The following is a 27,353-nucleotide window of genomic DNA, read 5'->3' on the forward strand; positions in this document are numbered from 1 at the left end:
ATGGAAACAGGAATGAAATCATTTAGAGCTGACACTTGTAGATTATTATTGCTCCTCTGCTTTTATCCACGTTACGGTTACTCAGACTCTTAAGGTGTCTAAATGATGAGTGCAAATATTGTCGCGTGATGTGCGCAGGAAGCAAATGGGTCTTAAAATTGCAAGTACAACGACATGGTGCATTGGAAACCATCAATGTAGTGTAACGCTGTCTTGCAGGAGCATATAAAAAATGAAGTGTTTATTGTTCTTTGCTCTGGTTTCTTAAGGACAAGGCCTCCAGGATTGAACGTATCGTGGGAGAACACCAGCTCTTCTCTCAAGGCCTTAAGGAGCTCCAGGATTGGTTATGTGAAGCTCAGAGGGTCCTTAACACCTGCGTCTCCTCCACCATTGACAAGAGCACTTTAGAAGACCGGATGTTACAGCTGGAAGTAAGAAAGGAAATGATCGGACCAGATCCCTTTAAGAATAAACCTCAGCTGTGATTTAAGTGAATATTACAATGTTTTGCATTCCTCGGTAGTGTGAATAAGAATCATGCTATTTTAGACTTGAGATATTTTTACATTTGTTCTTTGTGTGCAGGCCTTGCTGGCTGCACGCCAGGAAAGGGAGATTCAATTAAAGATGCTTCTGACACGAGGAGAAGCAGTACAGAGGAACACTTCAGCTGAAGGTGTCCCAGTGATCCGCAAACAGATCCAGGACCTCAAGGACTCATGGGACTCGCTGCTTTCTTCTTGTATCCGCTGTAAAAGGTGCCCGTCAAGCAGTCTGTCAATTAGTTGATGAATGGGGCAGCCAGTCGTTTGTGTTGAGGGCTATAGAGAGAACTGAATTGAGTGTATTTACCTGATAAATGCTGTGTTATGACACGCGTGTTCCCCATGTGCTCACATTGTTCTGTCGGTTTAACAGCCAACTGGAGGGTGCGTTGTCACGATGGACCAGCTACCAGGAGGACGTGAGTCAGTTTGTGCTATGGATGGATCGGGTGGAGGAGACACTGAGCTGCTCAGACAGACAGTTCTCGGAGATGAGGGACAAGACCGCTAACCTCGGAAAGACCAAGGTATTAAATTCCCTGTCTAATCATGTGCCATAAAAATTCAGAGGCGTAGCGTTACGCATATTATTTCTGTTCTGAGTGTCTACATTTGGTTTTGTTTGCTTTTTAGCTTCTCTATGAAGAAGTGCTGAATCACAGCAGCCCTCTGGAAACCATTGCTACAAAGGGGTCAAATATGACAGAACCCTGCACCACCCAGCAGGAGGTGCAGCAATTACAGTGCAGATACAACACCCTTAAAGATCAGGCCAAGGTTGACAGCAATTTTCTACTATCCACTCCTGTTACATTGTCCATTTACACAGCCTGTCTTTGAATGTAACATCGCTGTAACATTGTTAACTTTTCTAGAATGCACTCAGTAAAGCCAAAGGGTTGGTGTTGGTGCACCAGGAGTATCAAAGGGCCTTGCATGTGTTTGAAGAGTGGCTGGAGCAGGAGCAGGCTACCCTGGCCTCCATTTCCCACCCTGATGGAAATGTGGAGACACTAGAGAAGACACTAGAACAACTCCAGGTATCAGTACTGTGTGGTTTGTGTATGGTGTGTTTGCCATAAATGGGTGATATAGAACTATAACAGCAGGCTGCCTGTTTAAATGGCTGTTCTTCTCAATTCTGTTGTCCCATACAGCTTCTACAGGACCGTTGCTCAAATGGACAGTCTCTGCTCTCCTCTGTGCTAACCAGCAGAGAGAAAGTAATCCCATGGGGGGTACCTCAGATCGAAGATCGAGCGTTAGACACTGCTCAGCGTGAATGGGGAGCCTACCAGGGCCATCTGGAAGAGACCCATTCTCATCTCAGTTCCACACTGGGAAGGCTGAAGCAGATGGGCCAAAGGTTTCTAATCCTGGCCCAGTGGCTGGAGGAGATGGAGAAAGCAGCAAATGTCAGACAAAACCGCAGATCGGACAAACTGACGAAGGACACTCAGCTGAAAAAACTCCAGGTCAGAATAACAATAACATAAAGTTGTTTCATAACCTTCATGTGTGGCATAATATTTCATGTACAGGTTTTTTTTTTTATTAGTACAGAAGAAAAACACTTGTCTGCACTGTAGGACAAACAGAAACTCATGGTAATAAGCAAAGAGTTGAAAACATTGTTTCTGAGGGCTTTGTATGATTTAAAAAAGTTCCTTTTCACTTAAGATTGCTCCTCTGAAAATTAAATCAGATTAGTTCAGTTTATGAAACATTCAGGAATCTCTTCAGCAGTTAAGCCTCAGAAGGATTTTTAAGGATTTTTCTGCTGTCTGGGGCATCAGTTTTCATTTGTTCATACCATCCAGGCATTTATAGAGAAAACAACAGACAGAATATTTCCCTCTGGGTCTCCTCCCTTCGGACACTTCCTGTTACTTTCAGGATGTCGGACAATGTCAGTAAACGCGGACATAAATGTACACACATTCCAGCACTGTGGCTATTTATCAAAACAAACTGAAGCTACAAAGACCTTGTGTATTTGCCTGCGTTAAAGTACAAACATATGACCGTAATTACCTAATTTTTTATATGATGTTCTTCTCCTCAGGGGTGTCTTGAGGTAGTTCTTTCACGCCAGGTTGAAGTTGATGGGCTGTCCTCTCTAACTCAGGAAGCTCTAGAAGAAACTTGCATCAGTAGCCACATTAGCGTTACCGCCACCCAGCTAATTGCCCAATACCACTCCCTGCTCCTCAACATACAGGTGAGGCTCAGACTTGTACAAAATTTATGTATCTATCATCTATATTAAAATCACACTAAGCAAGGATCCAGCCAATTTTTAAAGCTGAAAGTGGTCATTTTAAATGCTGTTGTGTCGTCTTTGGACGATATGGACTTTTGAGATGGTACCCAAGATGAAATTTGATTAAATATATCATTTAAAGACATACTGGAAGCTGTATAATGTGGAGCCAAACTCACCACCTGCTGAGAGAGAAAATATCGTCTTTTTCTGGTTCAAGATGTGCCAGTAGTAAAATATATGGTTAAAGATTGTTTGAATGGTGACACTGTCAAATAGGATTATTAGGGGTGGTTCTCAATAATGCTTAAAAATGTTGAATGAATGGCCCCTGGGGTTTCTGCACCAGTGGACCTTACACACACAGTTATGCTTTTTGGACTTTTCTTTACTGCCACTTATCACTCTGAACTAGTTTCTGGTAGTAAGGCCTGTGAGACCGGCTTCAGCTAAGACTGTAATTAAATGCTGCAGAAGGCAATCTCACACCCAGTAACAGCAGTGGAAGAGCTTTGGCTGTACAGCATTGATTTTTACACCTTCAGTAACACATCTGAGCAGTTTTACAGTGTGTGTGCACGCGTGTGTGTCTGCGAGTGTGCACATCCCTCAAGTCATTTCTTTGTCTATCAAAAAAGCCCACACCCCACACCTTCCTCTCTTAAAATGGACTCAAGTGTGGATATACATCCAGTCATGCCGATGCATGTAGACTTGTGAGATCCCTCTCGAGCCACAGATGCCTGTAATTATTCTGTGTGAAGTGGGGGCCATGCGGGCTGAAGGTGGATAGCTGTTACCGCTGTCTATTCGCAGCAAAGGTGTGCACTCAGCACTCTCAGCTAATTGGAGCCTCTCACTGCGGGATTTGCAAGCAGAGTGAATGTGTCAAACCTGGAAGAAAACCTCCATCCTCATGGTGTTATTGAAGCAAAATCTCAGTCAAGTGGATAATGCGTCAAAAAATAAAACCTCTCACCACCTTATAACAAGGCTTTTGACATTGAGCAGGTGTGCGTGATGCAGAGAAAGAGGTGGAGGGATGGCTGATGGCCTGACTCAATATTAAAAAAGCACAAATTAATAAATGCTTTTGGCTTGGGCTTTATTTTTTGTCACTGTTGTTTTATAGTGATCATCTATGTGAAACAGATGTTTCCAGCAACATTTCCGACTTCTCGTTCACCCATTTTTAGGGCTCCATCAAACAGCTGCAGGAGGAACTGAAGAGCATTGAAGATGCTGACAACATTTGCAGTACCTTCACCGAGTGGATCAGTTCAACTCAGAAAGGTTTTGCGGAGGTAACTGACGGTTCGGAACCCCAGGACCGTGTTGCCATAGAGAGAATGATGAAGAAACTCGAGGTACATTTACTGGTATTTCCTCACCTGATTAGATGATTTCTTTATTTTTCCTGCCTCGGTCTCAAGCTCTGCTCACCAGTAATGCACTTAGATTCCATCTGCAGTGCGGCACCTCATCCTTATCCCTGAACAGCCTGCACTACATCAGCGCAGATGTTTAGTATTACTTTGGCAATTTGATGAGTTAGCAATACATCAGTTTAAAGTAGAGAATCGGAGCACAAATTGAAATCAGTCTAACATCAGAGCTTGTAAAATTGTCTTAGCAATCACTTTTCCGTCAAGAACCACATGTTAGCGGCTAATCAGATCAAGTCTTCAATTAAATACAATTGAAGATTTTCATGCACTTTCTTTGAGAAGATGCTACACGCCAAAATAAGATAAGGGAAGAAATCCACTCCGCTGCTGCTGTCTTTTCATGCACTTTCTCAAAATGCCCCCACTTTATGTAGCGTTCTCAAGATAAAAATCTTCTTCACCACATCGCCATCCTTGCCTGGCATACTTCATTTTAAGTGTGTACAACGTTGGGAGTGTGTGTATCGATTGGTGATTTAGGAGGATAAAGTGGGTGCTGCCTTTTAGGAAGCGTAGTAACGGGGGGACCTCCCACTGTGAAGCAGAGGATGAGGAAGCACCGATGTGAGGAGCCTGCCGGCACAGATGCTGTAATCGATGCAGTGCCCTCACAGCCTCCCAAACCCCATCTCGCTCTCTCTTTCCCGCTCTGTGTCTCTCCGCTTCTCGCTCACACTTATTTGTCGAACAGAGCCCACCCGAAACGCAGCGCTAACGAGCTGCAGCAAACTCTGAAACCCTGCAATACACTTACTTTCTGTTCCGCTGCATCTGTTTACGTATCACTGAGTCTCATTTTTCTTTGTCTTCCTCACAACCCCCCCCCAGAAAACAACTTATTCACACATAGCTATTTACAGTGCGTCATCTGGTGAGGGCTTTGCTGTAATCCCTGTCTGGGATCGATGTTCCGTCCCTGCATAGGGACTAAAGAAATGCTGTCGCCACATGTGTCCCACCGACAGTACAAATAACATGCAAGTGCTCCATCAGTTGCTCATTCTCCTGTGGCGAGAGCTACAGGGCTTTTTCATGAGCTGGGATGATTACGCATTGACACAAAGACCAGCAGTCGATAGACAAGTCAAGGACCATTGGTTGCTTTGAAACACACGTACTTCGGGGTTTTTTAATCACTGAATAATGATGCAGTTATAGACTTTGTTGTGAGGAATGGTCTGAAAATGAACATATAGTATTGTAAATTTTAGCTCTCTAGCTTCTACATCTAAATTTCCACCTTAATCAACAGTAGAAAATAGAATGCTTCAAACAAATTCCAACCGTCGTCAGTATAATCTGATCCTTCAGGTTTGCTGCTGACAGTCACCTTTATCATGTCCTACCCACATTAGCACCTGAAGTAACTGATGAACATGGTCGACGGTGCTACGGTTGATGCATTACGGTACATAATGGAGGACCGATGCTAAATAATGAACAGAACTGCTAGGGCTCATCATGTACTGTGGGGGCACAAGATGATTCACATGGATAATTGGGGCTGTCATTGTACAAGAACACAGAGCAGTTCAGCACATAAAGGGAGTGCTGTAAATGAGCTCCTCTTTTTTATGTAGCCAAAAACAACAGAATTATTATTTTGTTCTTGAGAGAACAAAAATGTGCTAACCTAACCTTTGGCCCCATGTTTTGATTTTACGTAGAGATACCGGTAGTGCCTAGTGTAAAACTAAATCCACCCCAAAGAGTAATTACTGTATTGTTTAATTTCACATGTTAGCCATACAGATCTGCCACATTCTCGAGAGTCTCATCATGAGATAATTACATAGGTGAATGACAAAGGGTGCTGGAATGATTGCATGCCTGTAGCTTCACATTAGGTAGCAGCCAAGTACGTGTGCACGTAGATACAGGCCATGTTACATTATATTATCAACAGTAATAGCGGGAGGTTTGGAGTTGTTGCCATGTGAAGCCCCTCTCCACTCAAATAACAAGCAGATGATGAAAGCACGATACTATCCCACTGAGCAGTGGTTGTGTATGTGGTTTGTGCATTGCGGTTGCCCTGGAAACCCCCAAAGCTACGGCTGCCTGTTAAGGGTCCTCATAATTGGTCCTCCTTTCATATTATATGCTGTGGTTTCTCCACACCATGACCTCCACATCTTTTCCACGTCTCACAATGCAGGTGTCAACCCTCCTACTGGGTTCAAAGCTTTTGAATTACAGCCATAGTGGTCAGGGTTGTTGAAGAAAGGAACCTGTTTTTAGATTTTAACCATACCTTCATAGACACTATAAAGGGTATAGTGCGATCTGTGTGCTTATACTAAAAAGCAGTGTTTTTTTTTCATTCATCACTGCTAAATGTGTGTAAATATGTATACAATAAAGGTGTTGCCAGTGTAATAACATGTACCCTGTAAATGTGTATATTTAAAGTGTGTATCCGCTCGCTTCTTTAACCAGGCCCTCCAGTCTGAGCTCCAAAATGGACACGGCATCCTGAAATCACTGCGGGAGCAGGCAGAACAGGCAGCAAGCTTTCTGACTGAGGCTGAGGCAGAGAACTTAGGCTGTGAGGTGGAGACTCGTCTTGCCCAGCTGGAGGAGCTTGCTGGTAGGCTGAGGCAGAAGCACAGCTTCCTACAGCGGATGTTGTTACTCGCCAAGGAGTTCCAGGACCGGTATAAAGTGCAGGCCCAGTGGCTCCTGGAAACTAGAGCTTTGCTTAGTACCCCAGTGGAGGCCAAGGCTGAACTGTACCAAAGGAGAGCACTGCTTGCTAAGTATAAGGTAAATTAGGTCTTTTTTCTGTCTTTCAAATTTTTGGATAATTTTGTAATAAATTGTAACTCATGACTACGATATTTGTTAATATTATTACATTTGGCCAAGTCTGATTATCAGCCAGACTGGACTGAATAGACGCATGTGTCCTTGCATATGATTGCCTGGCATTTCTAAAACCATGTGTACTTTGGTTACAGCTTTTTAATGTCCAAATATACTGTACGATGCACTATACGACCTTCTTATCAATAATATTATTAATGATGATAATCTCACTGTGTGTGTTTCCAGGCTCTCTCGCTGATGGTTCAGTCCCACGATGGATCGATCAAGTCAGTGATCGAGAAAGGAGACACTCTTCTAGCCTCTATCCACTACTCGTCCGTCAGAGACAAAACAAACAGACTGAAAAAACATTACTCTGACCTCTGCAATGTTGCCATGGTGAGATTCCTCTGCTCAGATAAAAATAACTACACAGAGAAATAAACCTAAACATGGATTATACCATTTTAAGAATGAGCTACACTTATCCCAAAATGTGAGACTTTGTTAACTGTGACTTTGAGAAGACGGTTGCATGTTGTTGCTTAGGCTTTATTCTGCATCAACCATATAATCTGTCGCAGGCATGCTTATATTTTTTGGTTGATGTGTTCCAGTCCCACGTAGAAACACTGGAAGATCAGGTGAAGGAACAGGAAGCTTACCACAAGGAGCTCCAGGAAATGGAACGCTGGCTTCTTCAGATGTCCAGCAGGATGGTGACTCCTGATCCTACTGTGTGTGGGAGCCTGGAATCAGCCACTCAACAGCTGGCGAGCCACAAGGTGAGCAATTAATATTCACAACAGTTATAGCACATGATATACTGTCGCTCCGTTAAGTTGCAATTTAGTCATCAGAACTTCATTTGATCATCATAAAATTACTTAAAGTGCCATTATAAACTGTCTGTATTTTCTTTTTCAGTTTGTTTTTTTAGACTTAATATGCATGGGTGCTATTATGTGTTATTTTTGATTTTTCGCCTCCTTTAATCTTGCTGGTGTCATCTGTTGCCACAGGCCATCATGGAGGAAATTGCAGGCTTTGAGGATCGCTTGGCTGGGCTAAAGGAGCGAGGTGCCCACCTGGTACAGGGATGCGGTGATCGGGTGCAGAGCAAGCTGAGACAGCAAGTTCAGGCTCACCAGCAAGGCATCAGAGACAGTTACTCCGCCATCTGCAGCACTGCACAGAGAGTGAGTGAGGAGGCAGTGGACAGCGGGTGGGACTGATGAGCACCAAGGGATATTGATGGAGGATGAATGGGAAGATTGTTCTAAAAGATGTTGATGTGGGATTAATAATGTGACCAATGCACAGAAAGGTGCATCAATAGCTCTATTAAACAGACACACAAGCGTTTATCATTTCTATTTCAGTAATGCTAATATTCAAATGTCCCTAGTATCCACTTAATCCTAACTGGTTCTGACACCGCTCTCTTAACACTGCCAGTATGGTGCCACAGGGGCCAAGGGCAGTAAGATTGCCAAAGTGGAGCTAAACAGCAGCCATGCACAGACAGCAAACGAGGGGGGGCGATCACTAACTCAATTTCCACATATTAATCTCTGCACAACCCCTGTCAACTCCACTTCTTCATGCAGGAGCCAAAATGGTCACACACCACCATTCAGTAGTACTGGTGGGGCCTCTAATCCAGCCCCACTCTGTCATTTTGGCAGCTTCTTCTCTGTCATCATAGCTCACCTCCCAAGACACCGCCTCCTTCAGCACTCACACATCCAATCTGGCGTTTTATGATCCGTCCACACTTTACCATCACGCTGCTGGCGTCTCTACAACTGTTTCGGCGTTATAATGGCTGCCAACTATGTCCCAGCAGAACACAGCTCTAATATCCTGCCTGCCATGTGCTGCCATGCCAAATTATTTGCCAAATACACTGGGCACTTTGCCAATCTTATGCCCCCTTCCTCTCCTCTTTCAGGCTTTCATATTAACACTGTCAATCAGAACTTGCTGTTTCGGTGTCCCCTGGAGGGTATGAAAGCCTCCACATTCAACACCTGCTGAATGTGGCCACGAATAACCCTCTAATTGTTTTATGTGTCCTTTAGTTTGAGTACGACATATTTCTACAAGTAGCTCTACGTTAAAAAAAATAAAATCCACACATTTGTTCATTCCATTATAAAACAATATTTTATGAAAACCCATAACGAAATGAAAATGTTTAGAAGTTTGAAATGAGTGCTAGGCCATAAGATAAGCTGAATGGTGTATTGTTATCCTCCAGTTGTGTGTCATAAACCATCTGTCCTGTCTTGTACCTGTCGTGTACCTGTCTTGTAGGTGTATCAGAGTCTGGACAATGAGTTGCAGAGACATGTGAGTCTCCAAGACACATTGCAGCAGTGCCAAACCTGGTTGTCCTCCATCCCAGAAGCTGGAGAACCTGCTGCGCACCCTTCGCTCAGCTTGGAGTCGGCACTCTGTCAGGTTAGTGAGTGATTACCCAATCCTCATAGAAAGGCATCTGAGGGAAAAGTGTAATTTTGGACCAGCAACAATAATACTCTCACAATTACAATATTCCGCCTGAACTGTGGATCACACCACCCATAAGCAATAATATGCATCATTTGGGGATCATTTACATTCTGTATGTGTGGCAGGTGAAGCATGAGAGGGCTCTCCAGGAACAGGCCAGCACTTACCTCCAGCTTGTGTGTTCAACATGTGACCTGTCAGAGGCACGGGTCCGAGAGACTGCAGCAGCCATCCAGCACGTCAGACTGCAGGTCTGTTCTCTTTAATAACCCTTTCAACACTTTAATGTTCATGGTCACCATCACCTAAAAAAGAAAATCCCTCTTTGGGCTTCTATGTCCAGATTGAGGAGAGGATGTTGCTTTGTGAAGAGCTAGCAAACAACTGGAGGGACATTGAGGAGCAAAAGGCAGAGCTGGAGGTGCAGCTGAGAGAGACTGAGCAGCAACTTGAGAATCTCATCAGGGGACCTGCAGAGCTGGAGCCCAGGATTGCTCAGAACCTACTGGATAGGGCACAGGTCTGTGTTTTTATCATTGTATCTTATGTAATGCTTAGCCCATAATAAATGGCAGGTAACCAAGCAAATGTATGGTTAACTCAACTCAACGCCTCAATATCTGTGATTTTTCCTGCAGGAATTCCTTCAACAGATTAGAGAGAAACAATCTGAGGTAACTCGTTTGAGTGAAGCCCTTGGTAAGCTGTCAGATGGGAAGGCTTGTCTTCTAATGGATGAGATAAGAAGACTGAAGAGATGTTGGAGGGACCTGAGCCAACGGGCAGAAGAACTGGAAGCCCAGCGGGGAGAGGATATGCAGCGGAGTGTAGAGTTCCAGGAGGCTGTTGTCTCTGTGGAAGAACTCTTTCACCAAGTTTCTAGGGAATGGGACTACCTTGCCAGGTATCAAAGTTCTTCGATAGTGAGATGTTTGGAGTCTTTTTAAACATTGTTCATTTCATTTGCAGATGTCTTTTCCATACAGAACATATTCCTTCTGCTGTTTTTCCATCTATATCAATTCCAAGATCATAGTTGTAGTACTATGTTGGGGTGCATGTATACAGAGGATATCGTGCATTCTCGTGCTTGTGTGTACCTAGGGCTGATACAGAAAGTACAAGTGAGCATCTAGAGGCTCTGAAGAAGCTTTCCAGTGACCTAGAGGGCCAAAGAACAACTCTGGAAGACCTGAGAGACCAGAAACATGCCATTCTACCCCGACTTAGCCTTTTAGACAAGGAGTTAGTCAAGCAACAAGTAGGACATGATTTTTGTAGTGATTTGCCTTTTGCAAACATTCATTGTAAGTTGTCAAATTCACAGTTTTTTGACTGATTTTAGGTGGGTCATTTGGAACAACGTTGGTGTCAACTTCAATCCCTGATACAAGAGAAAATCCATAACTCTGCACAGACACTTGAGGACCTTGCCCGTATTCAAAGTAAGCTGAAGGACGCCTGTGAGGGGGCAAAAGAACACCAACCTACTGTTAATTCTGCACTGAAAACCAGCCCACCGCCTGACCTGGCCCAGAGCTTCTTGTTTGAGCACCTCAGTGCGTGTGTAGAACTGGAGGCCCGCCAACAGCAGCTCGATCATGCAATAAGTGAGGCCCAGTCTGCATCATCCAGATTAGGCTTGAGTGAGAAAAGAGGCCTACAGGAGCTTGTCGACCAAGCCCAGACAGAGGTGGAGGCTTTGGGGGCAGATGTAGCCCAAAGGAGAAAGTACCTCAGTAAGGTATACAACTGTAGTTTTTTTGATTGGATGCATGTCAAAATACGATCTAAAAATACATACAACAAAATACTTTTTGTTCCTCTTTAGGCCTTCACGGAGAGGACACAGTTTATTCAAGGCTTGGCTAAAGCTTTGTCTTGGGTGCAACATCAGGAGAGGAAAGCATTGATTGAAGACCACATAGCACTTCTCCCAGAGGACCTAGCTAAACAGGTCGCTGCTTGTCGTTTTGTTCAGAACAGTTTATGTTCCTACCGGAGAGAGCTGGCATCTCTCTGGCTTCAAGGACGAGAACTAGTGAGAGATGCAACCGACAAAGAGAAAGCAGAAACCCAGACGAGGCTCGGTCAACTACAGGCAGGGTTTGAAACTGCTCTCCAAAGAACGAGCCAGCGTCTGACAGACTTAGAGAAAGCTTTGACCTCCAGGAAGTACTTCCAAGTTGACCTGGATAAAATATGCCATTGGTTGAAGGAAGCAGATGCAATTACCTTCCCCGAACTCAATCTAAGCAAAACTGATGATACTTCTGAGTTGCAAACGGAACTGTCTAACATCCACCATGTCCTGGAACAAGCCTCTGAGTATGAGAACCTTCTCCTAATTGTCCAAAGAATAGGTCAGGAGATCCTCCCTACGCTGAATGAGATTGATCATTGTTACCTAGATGAGAGGCTCAATGCCCTGCCTCAGCAGTATAACTCCATCTTAGCTCTAGCCAAAGAGAAGAAAGACAGAGTCCAGCAAATAATCTTAGAGCAAAAAGAGTTCAGCACTTTCTTTGGTGTTACACGGAATGCACTGGAGGAGCTTCAGGAGCAGTTTGACAATCTGGAGAAGCAGACTATCAGTATCAGAGAGGAGGAATTTGCCTGTCTTATTAATGAATACAGAAATATTGCTAAAAGTTTATTTCATTTTAGTCCTGCTGTGAGACAACTGCATGGTAAAAATGAGGGGTTCATTTGTAGGGGTCAGCAATGCAGGGCTGAAGAGACACAGCAACTGGTGACCCTTCACAACACACTGAAACGCACGGTCAGCCACAAAATCCAACATTTAGACAGTTGCCTAGAAGCAGTAGTCGAATACAACCAAGTGTTGACAATGTTTAGCTCAGAGTTGAAGGCCGTGAAAGAGAAACTGGCTGGAATTAAGGTGGACACCAAACGTGATGCAATAGATAAAATCTCAGTTTTATATTCTCTTCTGGATCGTCTGGATCGCGTCGGCTGCCGAGCTGAGGAATGTAGCCAACAAATCAAAGGCCTTGTTGTGAAGTTTGATCCTTCTGCATTTGAGGAAATGACGCTGCAGCTCAAATCTTTACAGTCTTTAACTTTGGAAGTAAAATGTTGTGTTGAAGAAAACGAAACTAAGAGCATGGAGAGTGTCGATTTTGTTAAAGAGACTGAGAAACTGATGGAATGGCTAATGACTCTCAGGGATGAATTAGAGGAGCCATTGTCTTTTTCAGAGGTTAAAACTGGGAGAATACAAGAGGAAATATGCAAACTGAATGCTATTAATGAAGCACTGAAATCTAGAATAAGGATAGGGGATGCCCTGTGTACTAGAGAAAAGCAAAAATATTGTAATAGAAAACAAGCCGTACCCACCCACTTTGAGGAAAAAATAAAGCACATGGAGCGACTCCAGTCTGAAGTTCAACAAGCAGTTATCAAAAAGAAGGTAAGTGCTTTTGTGCTTCCAAAATTTCATTCAGTTTTTTTGGTAAAACTGAGTAGAAATCACAGAAACACCCATATATATTTAGACATTTCTACACATTTGCCTGGAAAGTATAGTTTTACTAACTCAGATTCCTTTGACACAAATTTAATGAACTCACCTCTTGCATATTCTAGCTGGCTGCAGATCAAGCTCTCTCCCTGGTCCAGAGGTACCACTTATCTTTGCAGTCCATGCACACATGGCTGGACTGTGCTACAGCTGCGCTGCAGAGGGCCAGCACAGGGGTGGAGCTTGAGAACCAGACAGATTGTGTGGAAGACTTGGAAGATGTTCTAGCCCAGGAAACACATTTCACAGCTGGTTTAGAGGAGCAAAGGTCTTTAAATCCTCTTCTGGGGGATTTCATGGAGGTGGGAGTGATGAGCAGACTTAAAGAAAAGCTTGATGCAGTGCAGCTGAGAAAGGCAGAAATCAAACAGCAGCTGGATGTGCACAGAGAGCTGCTTCATAGGTGTGTAGTCAGGAAGTGCACAATGTAAAACATACACTATTGAAGTTTCAATGTCATAGTCTATTTTGTGTTTTCCCTCAGTTGTGCAACCCTATGGACATCCTTCCAACACAAGAAGGAGAGACTGGTTGACCAGCTGGTAGATATTGAAAGCAAGATGGCCGCGGTCACTACGGCTAAAGCTGTGGGTCTCCAGCATGCAGAGGAAAAAGTTCAGAGATGCAAAGTGAGTTGTGGGCTCCTAAAGTTTCCCAGTTTAATTAATTTATTTAACCTATGCACATGGTAGAGGACTGTGTTAAAGAAATGACTTTTTCCCATTGTTTTTTTCCCTTGTAGTCTCTGGTGGCTCACATAGATCTCCTAGAATTGCCAGTAAATGCTCTGAAAGAAAATGCAAGTGAGTTAGAGCAAATCATCTCTGAGTCCAGCAAAGCCATCACCAGCCATTCTGTGTCGTCACTGTGGCAACGGTGGACCAGGCTTCGTAGTGTGGCCCAAGCCCAGGAGAGAACACTGGAGGACACGCTGAGGGAATGGAGAACCTTCACTGGGAAGGTAAAAGGCTTTATTTAGCAATTCCCTCACACGCACACGTGGGGGGTCAGCTGTGCCACTTCTAGGGACAACTCTACAACATCTACAGTCAGTTACCTCACTGTGTTTTAGTGTTGAAGCCTTTTTCTGACTCCCAGATTTGGGTCAAGCACAGTAACAGCCGAGTGCTGTGATGTAACTCTAGGCTTCGAGCCAGTTGATTCTCCCTGCCAAAACACTGTGTCATGAAGCATTTCCCACCTTTTGGTGTATGTCAAGTGTGAGCCATGTCAGTTCCCAAGAAACGCTGCTGCTTTAAAAGGGAAATTAGGTCAGTCCGTTAGGAATGCCAGTTACCTCTGAATACAGAGTAAGTTTGGAGCCGTTTCAGACTGGCAATGACCTAATCGTTCTATATGCAGCCATTTTTGTTATTGTTAGTTCTGGTTTATTCTATGAGGCAATCACTGTATGTGGTTTGTTCTGTCCTCCACCATCAAAAAGAAGACTCTATTAAACAGTTTTCTGTGAATATTTATGCACTGGAAAAGAATATAAGAGTTGATTCTTAATCTTTTTTTTAAGATGGAGAAGGTGCGATCAGTATCACAAGACCTCAACAGTCGTGTCCCAGACAGCAGTGTTGAGAAGGCTGCCACCAGGGCGGTGCTTCAGAACCTTTTGGAGTACCATGATTCCTTCATCATGGAAGTAGAGAGAGAACAGTCCATTCTGGCACTGCTGTTCCAACAGTCTCGCAGCCTCCGCAGTGCTGAAGATGCGGAAGCGGTGATGGAAGAAACAATTGAGAAGAAACTGGAGGAGAAGCCATTCTTACAAGAGATTATAGGCATGCAGGAGCAATATGACAGGTGACTGATTCAGAGCCCCTTGTTTATAGTCAATTCTTTAAAAATAAATGGTCATATATTTATTGAGAAGAAGCCGTGTTGGTATTGTTGTTTATTATTTGGCAACACATTTCACTAACTATGTTGTTTCTTTTTATCACCATATCATGTCTAGCCTTTTATTAGGGGTACGATCCAGCAGGTCTCAGGTACAACAGGAGCTGAGGGAAAGGGAGGATGTTGAGAAGGAACTAGGCTTGGTCAAAGGTTGGATCCAGGACACACGTGGTTTACTGCTGAGCCCCACCGCAGACCTGGAGTCACTGCTACAGGAGCTAGAGGTAGGCTACAATGCTATGTACGCCAACGTAAGTTATGCATAAAGCTAAGCCTTAATTGCAGTTTAATGTAAATACAGAACTCATCTAATGACACCGGTATTGCAGCCTTTCACGTGATGCTGCGTGTGTTGCAGACTGCACATGGTGAGGTCATCAGCAGGCGTCAGAGCGTGGAGCGCATGATGGAGCTGCAGCAGTCCAAGTACCAGGATCTACAGGCTGCTCTACCCTCTGAATTAAGCATGCAGCTGGCCGAGGTGGCTCTGGCTTTAGGCTCTGCTGAGGACCAGGTGACTTGTCTATTGTCTGCAACCACATATTAATGTTCAAAAAATATGTGAACGTTTAATGTTTTTGATTATGTTGTAAAACATGGCGTTTTTTTCAACTCTTTTAGGTTCAGGCCAGAGAAAGGGAAGTGCAGCAAACCAGAGATGTCAAAGAAGACTTCAGTTCCAGACTTCACGAAATTGAGACGAAACTAAACTCCATCGCTCTGAAACTGCAAGCCAAGGGTGTCAACCTGGAGGAGGCCAAAGAAGAGACCAAAGTATTCAACAAGACAGATTGACTAATTAACAAGCAATTAACCCCTGTTCAGTCAGCTATTCATTTTGCAGATGTTGGGTTAATGAGTGTCTGAGTTAAAATGGCTTTCTTCCTGTAACACTGACCCATTTTGAAAGCAGAATATCAAATGGGAGTGTTAGCCTAGTCCCTTCTGTCCTCCTTGTTGCTCTCACTGTTTTGATGGTTAATTATTACATCCTCACTGTTTTGATGGTTAATTATTACATCCTCTAAAGCTCGCACCAACTTAATCACTGCTCTCCTGCAAAACTGATATTATTCTAATCCAACCTGACCGTACCTGCTCTATACTTGTCTATATTTCTTAGCTATGAATCAGTGTTCTCCCAGGTATTCATTTAGTTTCTCTTGGGTTTCACAGGCTCTGTGTGAAGAATGTGAATGTTGCAATCGCTCGCTGGCAGAGTTGGGAGCCTCCGTGCAGGAGTTTTGGGAGCAGAACCCTTTGCTTTGTAAGCAGCTTGGTGATGCTGTCACCAAGCTGACAGAATTGCAGGTGCACACTTTTCAACTGGTCCAAGACAGAGCAAACAGACTGAAAAAGGTGGGATGTCCTCAAATGTGTCAAATGTGTGGATTAATTTAAATTGCACGGAGGTAATCCATGCATTTAGTTTGCTTTTACATTTAGAAATGTATTTGCATTAATTGTATTTTGTCTTGTTGCTTCTCTTGGGAACAGGCAGAAAAAGAACTGCAGGAGTATCAGAGTATGAAGGCTTTTATTTTGGGATGGACGGAGAAGGCAGAGGTTCTGGTCACCAGTAGCATAGTGTGGAGCTCTGCATCCCAGCTACAGGAGCAAATACGAGCACATCAGGCGAGTCGTTATGAGCTCATTACAGGGAGCAGAAATGGCTTCAAGATAATTAACACTAAAGCTGAAGCTACATTTCATTTTTCTGCAACAAACTCTTATTTTTAATTTCATGCACTGACCCATGTAAAGGCACCTTTAAACAGTTTTGGCAGTAAACTGTCATGTGTGTTAACCAGCATTAATTAGTATAATTGCACAATATAAAGGGCTTCGCTTTGAATTCTAATTTACGTCCCCATCATGACAGGCATTGCTTCGGGAGTGTCGGGGTCTCCATGGTGATTTGGAGGCCATGGGGGAGAGGGAAGAGCAACTGGGGGAGGCTCTTCAGACTGAGAGCTGGGAACAGCAGGTGAAATACCTCAGTAGATGCACTGAGGAGCTACAACAAACCGCCAGGACTCGTCTTCAGAGTCTGCAGGATGCAGCGAAGGTAAATGTCACTGGCTCCCAGGCAAACGTTGCTGTAACTGCTCATTAATACTTTAGGCCATGACATGACATCATATTGTCTCTCAGATATATATATATATTTATATATATATATCTCCACATATATCCTAATTCTTCCTCCTAGTGGCCAGTCATTTGTTAATACATCATTGTAATTAAACACTCTCTTTCTTTAAGCGGAAATAAATAATGTGGCTGCATTATGTGGCTACATTATGTGGCTACATTATGTGGCTACATTACGGCCGAAGGGTTCTTCTTCTTCTTCTTCTCATAGCTCCTCCAACTACAAGCTCAAAAAAGTGATTCTTTCTTAGCTACATTGTACATTGTCATATACAGTATGGCCACTTCTATTGCAGACTATAACTTTCTATGTCTTTCCCAGGATATGTTGCATTTAGAGGCAGAAGTGAAAAACCTCCATGCAGCTGTAGAACAGATCCAGGTCACACTTGCCTCCCCAGATCTCCACAGGCTCAGCCTTAGAGAGCAGCTCACACAGAGACAGGTGACTATTTATTTCTAAACAACGTTGTCACATAAGCGTGATGTGATGTTTGCATCTTAATACTCCTGTTTATTACTCATACAGCGTCTGCTGGTGGAAATGGAAGGTTTCAAGCAGAAGGTGGTGGCGGTGCAGCAGTGTCAGAGCGCCCTCTGGCTTCCAGAGGAAGTCGTGACCAGCCTGCCGATCTGCCGCACAGCTCAATGTCTGCAGCAAGAGGCCAGCCAGCTGCAGCACACCACCATCCAGCAGTGCAACATCCTGCAGGTGTGCTGCAGTCTTCTGCAGAATATGGCTTATTTTATTAGTCATCTGTCTCATGGGATTGAGTTACAGCAAATGCTATGTGATCTATTTTTAACTGGTAAATTTATCTGTTACCATTGACCTTCAAATGACCAATGACCTTTCTATTTTCAAGATACTAAGACAGGGACTCCGTAGGTTTCAACAATATATACAATCCATACTACTAATATACATACTCTTGCCAACCTGAAGCAACTCATCACTTTTATTGCTAGATATTTACTTTGAACCCCCATGAGATCATTATTACTCTGAAGTACTCAATAGCACTCAAAGTAGACCATTTACTCAGGAAGAAAAACAAATGAACTCATTCCATCAGTCTCAGTTGTATTTTTCAATTTAGAATCTATCCATTTATCATCATATATTACCGTATATAGACAAAACAAAGTGGGATAGATCTAATAAGGTCCACTTATATCACTTCAGTAGGTTACATTCACTATTGCTCTCCCCAGAATGAACTACTAATTTCCTTTCAGAGACTAATATTATATTCTGCATTTATCCCGTGTCCAAGGAGGCTGTGGTGCAGTATGAGCAGTACGAACAGGAAGTCAAGAATCTCCAGAGATTAATAGAAGAAGCTCATCGCATCATTCAGGACCGTCCGGTATCGACCAGTAACATACAGGAACTGCAGGCTCAAATCCAGCACCATGAGGTGAGGTTGTCCTTCACGGCACCTGGTTTTTATAGAGAATTTTGTTCCTTCAATTATTGGAATTCCCGGGTACAGTTGCAGGGGAAACTCTTCCTTGCTAAGTGGCCCAGTCTGGTAATTTTACTGTGAATAATTAACATTTATCTCAAAGGACAGTTCACTTGACATTTAATAAAAATGAGTCCCAGGATGTCGGTGTCTAAAAATAGCTCTTCTATTTAGGCCAGATCTTTCAAAATCTAAGAAACGAGAACAAGAAGATGAGATTCAGCCATTTACAGCTGAAAGAACAAGAGCGATTCAAACAAATTAAGATTAAAAATATACAGATTTTGTGGACACAGACATTGAAATGTCTGATACGGTAGCTGTAGCATCATTATGCCTGTAAAGGCCCAACTGATACACATTCCTCCTTTATCTAACTGTAAATAGACCCAGCGGAAAGATTTTATCTGTTTTTTATACGTGCATTCAGCCGAGTGTTTAATTCACCACCGAGTGAGAGAACCTGCAGGCTGAATAGTTAAGACAAAAAGTTAAGTAGTTAAATAGTTAAGAAAAAACAAGAAAACAATAGTTTTAAACAGATTTTGTCAACCTCCAGGAGTTGTGGAGGCAAATATGCACCGCGTTGATTTAGCTTTCCATTGTGTTTATGTCCTGCTTCAACAATACTGGCCCCGTTAGTCACATGACCTGATTATCAGTGCGGCGACCATCTGCAGGGCTGAGTAGGAGGAGGAGCAGCTGGAGAAAGAAGGGAGGAGGAGCAGGGTTCAAACCATTGCTGTAATTTGACACCATCTATGCCATTCGTCCTCTGGAGTCACCCCTCTCACAGGCAGTCATTCGTGGAAATGAAGCCCTCTAGGGGAGGGAAGTAGCATGCAGAGGAAGGTGGGGGACGCAGGGAGTGAGATCACTTCCTGTTTTTTCCTGAACATTTCCGTGGCAGGGTCTGGGGCATTTTGAACTTCTTTTTCGAGGGTCTCTCACAACCAAACGTCCAGCCTGTTGGCTCGGCCGCCGCTCTGAGTCACCCCGCCTCTGATCCACTCTGATTGGCCCAGAGGTGCAGAGGAAGCCAGAGAGAGAGACTGAGAAAAAAAGAGAGAGGCAGGGCTATTCTCTCTCTGTGCTTACACACTCAAACGAACCGGGAAGAGAAAAGAATGCTTCCACTCAACTTACTGCGCTCTTTCGCACCAGCTCCGCATTCAGTGCCGCACCAACAGAACCACCCCCGTCTTTTACCATCCTGGAACTGTTGATCTCCATCGCGGACCAAACCACATGCCTCTGACCCCGGGGGCGTCGGTGTTTTCTGTTTGGGGGGGAATGTTTTGACAGGAGCTGGCCCAGAAGATCCGCGGCTATCAGGAGCAGATCGCCTTGCTTCATTCCAAGTGTAAGATGCTTACGGTGAAGGCCAAACACGCCACCATGCTGCTCACGGTCAGCGAAGTGGAGGGTCTTTCAGACGGCATGGAGGAGCTGAGTGATGAGGAGCTGCCCAGCGCTAGGCCAACCTCCCAGCAGCTTCCCGCACACCCCTCTGTTGTCATGGTGAGTGGCAAAACCTTTCCTTGGACTCAACCAGACTCACACCAGGGACACACATGTGCATGCTGCATAGCTATCCTGTGTATGCATCGCATCTATATTTTTGTGTTGGTCTATTCTCCCCATCTGCCCACACCAATGGCTTCCAGTGAATCTAGAGGCTCCTGCTTTAGAGCCCTGTCTGTGTTGGTAGTTTGTTGAAGCTTACTTACCCTAACTTAGATGGTGTGAGGTAACTGTTCAGATCCAAGTTACCAACGCGAAGCACTTACAGTTTTAGAGTGCACACTTCTATACAGGATTCCTTTGCTGCTCTTTTGTGTCTCTTTTTGCACAGGAATAACCCACACTTTCTTTGCCTCCTAACACGTTATCTTTGACTGTATTCATGCTGTTATTTCCTCCGGGTGATACCGACCTGCATCTGTCGGACTCCTTCTGTTTCATTCGCTGCATGATCATCCGAACGGCCCCCATTTCCTTTGTAAATTTCTGTTCACATTTGTTTTTGCTCTGTCACTGTTTGTGGTGGTTTGCTCAGCAGGCCAGGAAACAGGATATCACCGTATCAGTGTGTGTTTGTGTGTGACTGTTGCTGGGTACTGACTGCTTAGTTACAGTACAGTTCCTAATGCAGTTTTGAGAGGGACTTTCTTATTCGGTAATATAACTACAAAGTTTATACAGTGAGTGAGAGCTTCCCACACACACTGGTTTGACAGGCCATTGCATTGCATTGCATCATAAAGCCCGGGAAAAAAATCCTCTAAATATAACAAGGTTTCAAGTCAGCTGGCCAAGTACGGCGTTAACTGCCAAAAGGCAGCTCTTTGCAGGGCTTGGCTCAAATTTCTGCTCTGCCTTTCCAGTGACGCATTCAGAAACTCGGACAATTGTGCTACTTCTCCGACAGCTGCTGTCTCGTTTAGCTATGCATGCTTTAGTCTTAGACCTTTTGTTTCCAACTTACTATTGATCCGTGGTAAATATGATGTAGCGTCTCATGATTATAGCATCAGCACATTACTTGCTAGCTTATTTATCAGCAGTGCTGAATACAATTCATTTTTTCCCATTTTCTATTAATTTTTGTGCTCTCCTTTTCTCTTTCTTTTTTATGCTTCTGTCTTCTTTTGATCTGGGTGTTTTCTCCCCCCCCCCCCCCCATCCCTTTACGGCTTCTTTGATATGTATGTGTGCGCGTGGTCAGATGACAGCAGGCCGTTGCCACACACTCCTCTCCCCTGTGACAGAGGAGTCAGGGGAGGAGGGTACCAACAGTGAGGTCTCCTCACCCCCTGCCTGCCGCTCCCCCTCCCCAGGGGCTAATGCTGACGCTCCTCTTAACCAGGTACTTCAAAGACCTCCAGCGTTAGCTGCTCCAGCTAGCTTCTATAGTCCCAACATCTGCTCTGCAGCCTAACAGCACTGTCCTGTCCTCAACCACAAATTGTCAATCTTTATGAGTCATCAACCAAACATTAAATGATCCTATTTTATAAATGCTTCATCTTCAATGACATGAGTGGAACACATGTTTAATCATTAAAGAATTATAACAAACCAATTATAGCTGAAGCTGACATAGTGTAGAGATGACTTGTTAAGATGGACATGCTATTATCACTCTGCTCTGTCATCACCATCTGATGCCACCAATAACTTCCCCGTCATCACCTTTGTCAATATAATGGAAGGATAGCTGCTTTGCTGCCTCTTCCTTTTTTCTGTTTATTAGCGTTATATTTTCAGATTTACTTTGCTGAAGAAAATTTGCTTTTGCACTTTTTTTATGACACAAAGAGCTTAAAAAGCCCAATAAAAGTTGTAAATTCTATAAATGCCACTGTTCCTGAAGAAAACATCCAATATGTGGGAAGAGGTCTGTTTAGGGAACTCTTCATTGTCCAAAACCCTCTATTTGAAACATGACAAAGCAAGATTTTGTCAACTTAGATAGGAAAAGTTAAAAAGTTAAAGGGATGGAGCAGTCAAACAGTAGTGCTCTGTTGTTGTCATACCCATTATTGATGTCATGTAAATGGACCTATCAGCTCAGTGATGTCCCTCATAAGCAAATAGCACTGAAACCATTACTCACTGTGTTATGTACGACAGGGTCATAGCACTATAAGCCGAGCCCCCATCCAGGAACTGTATGACCCTTCCATGAAGACCAGCACTGCCAACTTGGATGACTTGCAGAGATCTTGGGAAACCCTCAAGAATGTGGTCAGTTGTAAAGAAAGTTGCTTATAATTGGACAAAATCAGTTATCAGTGTAAACTTTAAAGATCCCTTCAGGTTTTCTTGATTCACGAGGTTCTAGAGACCTTACAGCTCCAAAAGTTGATTCAAAGTCAATGCGTAACCTAATTTTACGCAAAGAAGCATTTCTTAAAACATTACGGTCTTTACACATTCAAAACATGACCAATAGTATCGATTGTCTCAGTTGACTTCAAGTGTGACAGTAAGCTTTGATCTTTCATCTTATCGTTTCCATCCCTTTTTCTCAACACAGATCAGTGAGAAACAGAAAAGTCTATATGAAGCTTTGGAGCGACAGCAGCATTATCAAGAGTCCCTCCAGTCCATTTCTACTAAAATGGAGTCCATTGAGGGAACGCTCAACGAGGGCCTTGAGCCTAACAAGAGTCCAGAGAGCCAGATGGCTGCACATCAAGTGAGTAAATGATGGAGGTCTGAAGATTCTGAAGAAATGTGTGATGGAAATATTACAAAAACCTCAGAATTATTTGTTTGTGTAACAGAAAATTTACTGTCCTGTTGCAAAAGTTGTACACCAAAACATTACAGTGCTATCAAGTTATGCTAGCCTTCATCCAAAGTCAACCACATATCATGCAATTAAACATTTTCATGCTTTTCTTCACCTGTCCAGGCTTTAATGGATGAGATCCTGATGCTGCAGGAGGAGATTGGTGAGTTGCAGACGTGGTTCTCAGAAGAGCTGGCAGACAGCGATGGTGATGGGGAGGCCGGTGACCAGCTGGCTCTCCAGTCTACTCTCACTGTGCTGGGAGAGCGGATGGCCACCATCCGAATGAAGGCCTCGGGGAAACGTCAGCTTCTAGAGGTGGGAGCCTGAAGAGCGTTTTCTTTTAACGCCTGTACCTTTGGTTTCATGCAATAAATGAGCTCCGTCTCTGTGCTGGATCAGGAGAGAATAAGTGAACAGCTAGAAGGGCAACGACAGGAACAGGCGCTGCAGCGTTACCACAGCGAGGCCGAGGAGCTCGACCACTGGCTGCTCAGCACCCGAGCAACACTGAGTTCTGCACTTAAGCCATTAAATGAAGACCTGGACATGGAAGAGCAGCTGATTGACTGTCAGGTGAGGTTTGCTGGACATGCTGGTGCATAGAGGCCTGAAACACTGCCGTACATTAAGATATCGGGGCATGTTTATTAACGTCCTACTTACAGGTTTCCTGATGATTACTGTCAGCTTTTCATTAAGTGGTAGAAGCAGTACAACTTTTGATTTTATTCTGGAGTTAAATATAACAAAGGCTCAAACATCTGTCCGTCTCAGTGTTCCTTAAAAAGCATCTGTCCCTTGTCATTATATCACTGTTGCTGTTTTAATGATACACAATTACTCATCTCATTAGCAGTTTGCAGGATGTTTTCTGTAGGTAAATAATCCTAAATGTGCGTATTTAGGTCCCAGATCAGGAATTAACAGTTGTCTGCCCATTTCAGAACATGCTACTTGAGATTGAGCAGAAGGTGTCGTATCTGTCGGAGCTGTCCGTCCACAGCGAGAGCTTGTTGTTGGAGGGTCGAGCTGAGACCAAAGGGGAGGCGGAGCAACTCACACTTAAACTGCGATCCCTCAAAGACAGTTTGGTGGAGCTGCAGCAGATGCTGCAGGACAAACAAGTCGACATACAGGTGAGAGCTCTGATCTCTTCATGTCCATGTTTTTTTCTTAGCTACTGCCATGCAGCCCATTTTTCCTCCCTGCCCCTCTGGCTGTGCTGGGCTGTATTGTGTGACACACTGTAACCATATGAATGGTGGTATTGTTCCAATAGCAAAGGTCATGTCAGTCTCTGTATAGAAAAGTCCAGTGTTTTCCATATTGGGGCTCAATTAGCTTAAAAAAAAAGGGGCTGCCATCTTTGCATGTTAACTTTAACAATACCAAAGCAGGTGTGGTTCTTATGAGGCAAAATTTCGACCTTTTTGCTTTGTTTTTTTGTCCAATTTAATTTATTTTGAAATACTTGGCATTGGCTAGGTCATATTACAACTTTGAAACACTGTTTTCTGAGTCAATATGAGGTTTTTTTTGTCTTTATGGTGTTTGGTTTACAATTAAATCAACACACTGAAACCAGCTAGCTTAGCACTAAAACTGTGGTTTCTTAATTGTTCACTAAATATTTCAGTCATTTATAATGGATTGTGGACTGTCCCTCTGCTTGACCAGGGTTCACTGCAGGAGCAGGAGGACAGTGAACCAGATTCATCTCTGTCCCAGAGTCCTAATGTTCAGGACTGGCTCTCCCATGCAAGGTCCACACGCACACAGCAGCATCATGACAATCTTCTTCGACAGAGGGTGAGAAATGTATTTTATATCAGTCATCCATTTAAAATCACCAGTAAAGTTGTGGATGTACCTAAATGTTTGCACGGTGACATTCAAGGAGCTACAACATCAAGTAGCCGAACAGAGGAAGCTGCTGCAGTCTGTAGCCAACTTTGGAGAGGAGTTACTTAACAACCAGACCCTCAATGGTGACAGGTACTTTCTCTTTTCTGGATTCTTTTTAAATTCTAGGCCTTTTTTAAAAAAACCTCAAGCAACATGTATCAATAGGTATTCCTTTATGAATAAAGCAGCCGGCCTCTCTCTCCCACAGTGAGGTGTCCATCCCTGGAGGAGTGTTGCTGGACAGTGAGACTGTGTGTCCTGCAGACCAGCTGAGGCAACGCTGGGAAAATTTGAATAAAGATCAGAGCACAAAACTACAGCTCTCGCTTAATTCCCTAGAACAGGACCAGCTTAGTCCGGTACCCTCACAATGACAGTACAATTCTGACATGTTTTATGGCAGTTTTTGCCATCACGTGGGGTTTTGTTTCTCCCATTTGATTTTAGTTATTATACTTGTGTGCAGGTCCTCCTCTGGTCTCGTTTGTCCAGTCCTAGTCTGGTGTTTAAAGGAGAGCCTCTCGGCCAAGATTCTCTGTCTCCAAGAGCTTTGTTTGAAACCTGCAGTCAGACTCTGCAGAGAATCACACAAGAGGTAAAATACGGATGTTTGTACCCAGAGGTACAAATATATTCCCCTAATTCTAGTGTCCTGAGTGAATGCTCTTTGTTGCTCCTCAGGCAGTGAATGATGGCAGCCTGGTGGGCTCTATGAGAGGAACATCAGTCCAGCAGCAGCTGTATTCTGCTGTGTCAGCGGCCTCCTCCTGGCTTGATGCTGCTGAGAACCAGCTGCTTTCTGGTCCTGTGTTGCTGTCTGAACATACAGAGACACAGCTTACAAATTTTGAGGTAGACGCTGCCATTATATTACGCAAGCAGTATCGCGTTCCCTCCATTAATACTGACAAGAGACATCGTCTCTTTGGATTTAGTGTTTAAATAGGCAGCTGAAGATAATGACCCGGGAGGTGAACCTCTGCAGAGATCTCATGGCTGGAGGAGCGGGTCGACAGTGTGGCAGGGACGAGCAAGTCCTGATGGAAGACACGCTGGAGGGTTTGCAAGAGAGGATGGGACTGCTGGAGTCCACCTTAGTGCAATACTGTGACAGCATGAAGGACAGACTTCAGGACCACTCACATGTCCAGGTACATAAACAGTGGTGACATCCACCCACTTCAATTCTTTTTGTTGCTTAGCAAATCTGTGACTCCATTTTATATTGTGCTTTCCAGAATGAACTGAGGGTGCTCTTCGCAGCTCTGAGCGAACATAAACACCAGTTACTGAAGAAAATGGCCGGGACTGTGGACAGACCGGCCTCAAAGCAATTAGAGGTATGATATAAAATAAATGCTCAAGCATTTGAAATTGTCATTGCATTAAAAGTATCATGATTTCATTTTGGTGATTATTTTCTAGACATTATCAGAAGTGGAGGACAGTCTGAAAGAGTTTGAGCAAAGAGTTGCAGAGCTGAAGACCAGAGCAGATGGACTCCAGTCGGACCATATCGCTAACCAAGAACTTCTTAAACTCCAGGTAACATTATCACACCAATTGTTTACGACTCTGATCTCTTGGGCTCTCTACTGTGTATTTCTAGCACCGTAACTTCTGCTGTTGATGCTTATTTGTAGGATGCGTATGAGGAGCTGGTGCTGATGGTGGGCTCCAGACGCAGCAGTCTGAATCATGGCTTGTCCCTCAAGGCTCAGTATGAGGCTGCCCTTCATGACCTCACAAACCTGGTGGACACTGCTCAGGACAAGATGGCTGCAGACCAGAAAATGACAGTGACTTCTGTCAAAGAGGTCCAGATGCTACTGGACAAACACAAAGTGAGAAACACAGTAGCATCAAGACTTTGTTTTCATCAAAAGCTTTGCTTTTCAAACAGATTTGGTTTTTTTTTTCTTTAATGTTGTTTTTAGGAGTTTTTCCAGGGCCTAGAGTGCCATATGATCCTCACCCAGACCTTTTACAGTAAAGTGTGCGGCCTGGTAGCACAGAGGGAGAGCCAGGTCCTGGAGGAGACAATGGCCTTGGCCCAAAGTGTTCTTAAACAGGCCCACAGACGAGGGGTGGAGCTGGAGGGCATACAGGAGGTACAAAAACAGGATATTGTGGTCATGTTGGTGTATTACATGCTTGCAGTCTTTTTTTTTTTAACTTTCAGTGGATTAAGTTGTCATAGTTTTCATGTTAACTATTTTTCTTAAACCATTGTTTTAAAAATAACAAAAGTATTGTGTTATTCATTTTCACAGTCTTGGAGCAGGCTCGTGGAAAACTACCAGGCTGTGTGCAGACAGTTAGAGGCCGTGGAGTGCAGTATTCCAACTGTAGGCCTGGTTGAGGAGACAGAGGAAAGACTCGTTGAAAGAATCCGTCTTTACCAGGCAAGAAAGACGGCTCTTGCAACGCAATATTTAACAACAATCCCAAGAATTTGCAATAATTTATTGCCTCTCTGTGAA

General features: G+C 43.8%; 1 protein-coding gene across 2 annotated transcripts in view; it reads left to right on the forward strand.

The window, feature by feature from the left end:
* Positions 1-27,353, forward strand: part of syne1a (spectrin repeat containing, nuclear envelope 1a) — a 91,059-nt gene that overhangs the window by 45,898 nt on the left and 17,808 nt on the right. For both annotated transcript variants that reach the window (XM_057016973.1, XM_057016972.1), the window contains 50 exons: positions 270-434; positions 589-761; positions 922-1,075; positions 1,182-1,325; positions 1,424-1,588; positions 1,706-2,023; positions 2,614-2,769; positions 4,008-4,178; positions 6,699-7,025; positions 7,314-7,466; positions 7,685-7,852; positions 8,090-8,266; positions 9,387-9,533; positions 9,710-9,835; positions 9,928-10,104; positions 10,223-10,488; positions 10,689-10,845; positions 10,930-11,328; positions 11,416-13,020; positions 13,197-13,534; positions 13,616-13,760; positions 13,874-14,092; positions 14,657-14,943; positions 15,098-15,263; positions 15,398-15,553; positions 15,661-15,813; positions 16,216-16,398; positions 16,537-16,674; positions 16,922-17,107; positions 17,516-17,638; positions 17,723-17,905; positions 18,471-18,614; positions 19,968-20,183; positions 21,391-21,531; positions 22,299-22,412; positions 22,705-22,866; positions 23,086-23,280; positions 23,365-23,538; positions 23,910-24,101; positions 24,643-24,774; positions 24,863-24,960; positions 25,079-25,229; positions 25,337-25,465; positions 25,552-25,722; positions 25,806-26,021; positions 26,109-26,210; positions 26,296-26,415; positions 26,514-26,714; positions 26,808-26,981; positions 27,144-27,275. In XM_057016973.1, coding sequence (XP_056872953.1) covers positions 270-434; positions 589-761; positions 922-1,075; positions 1,182-1,325; positions 1,424-1,588; positions 1,706-2,023; positions 2,614-2,769; positions 4,008-4,178; positions 6,699-7,025; positions 7,314-7,466; positions 7,685-7,852; positions 8,090-8,266; positions 9,387-9,533; positions 9,710-9,835; positions 9,928-10,104; positions 10,223-10,488; positions 10,689-10,845; positions 10,930-11,328; positions 11,416-13,020; positions 13,197-13,534; positions 13,616-13,760; positions 13,874-14,092; positions 14,657-14,943; positions 15,098-15,263; positions 15,398-15,553; positions 15,661-15,813; positions 16,216-16,398; positions 16,537-16,674; positions 16,922-17,107; positions 17,516-17,638; positions 17,723-17,905; positions 18,471-18,614; positions 19,968-20,183; positions 21,391-21,531; positions 22,299-22,412; positions 22,705-22,866; positions 23,086-23,280; positions 23,365-23,538; positions 23,910-24,101; positions 24,643-24,774; positions 24,863-24,960; positions 25,079-25,229; positions 25,337-25,465; positions 25,552-25,722; positions 25,806-26,021; positions 26,109-26,210; positions 26,296-26,415; positions 26,514-26,714; positions 26,808-26,981; positions 27,144-27,275 — 10,389 coding nt within the window. The remainder of the gene's footprint in view (positions 1-269; positions 435-588; positions 762-921; positions 1,076-1,181; positions 1,326-1,423; positions 1,589-1,705; positions 2,024-2,613; positions 2,770-4,007; positions 4,179-6,698; positions 7,026-7,313; positions 7,467-7,684; positions 7,853-8,089; positions 8,267-9,386; positions 9,534-9,709; positions 9,836-9,927; positions 10,105-10,222; positions 10,489-10,688; positions 10,846-10,929; positions 11,329-11,415; positions 13,021-13,196; positions 13,535-13,615; positions 13,761-13,873; positions 14,093-14,656; positions 14,944-15,097; positions 15,264-15,397; positions 15,554-15,660; positions 15,814-16,215; positions 16,399-16,536; positions 16,675-16,921; positions 17,108-17,515; positions 17,639-17,722; positions 17,906-18,470; positions 18,615-19,967; positions 20,184-21,390; positions 21,532-22,298; positions 22,413-22,704; positions 22,867-23,085; positions 23,281-23,364; positions 23,539-23,909; positions 24,102-24,642; positions 24,775-24,862; positions 24,961-25,078; positions 25,230-25,336; positions 25,466-25,551; positions 25,723-25,805; positions 26,022-26,108; positions 26,211-26,295; positions 26,416-26,513; positions 26,715-26,807; positions 26,982-27,143; positions 27,276-27,353) is intronic.

This window comes from Takifugu flavidus, chromosome 19 (genome assembly GCF_003711565.1).
Source record: "Takifugu flavidus isolate HTHZ2018 chromosome 19, ASM371156v2, whole genome shotgun sequence".
Classification (NCBI taxonomy): domain Eukaryota; kingdom Metazoa; phylum Chordata; class Actinopteri; order Tetraodontiformes; family Tetraodontidae; genus Takifugu; species Takifugu flavidus.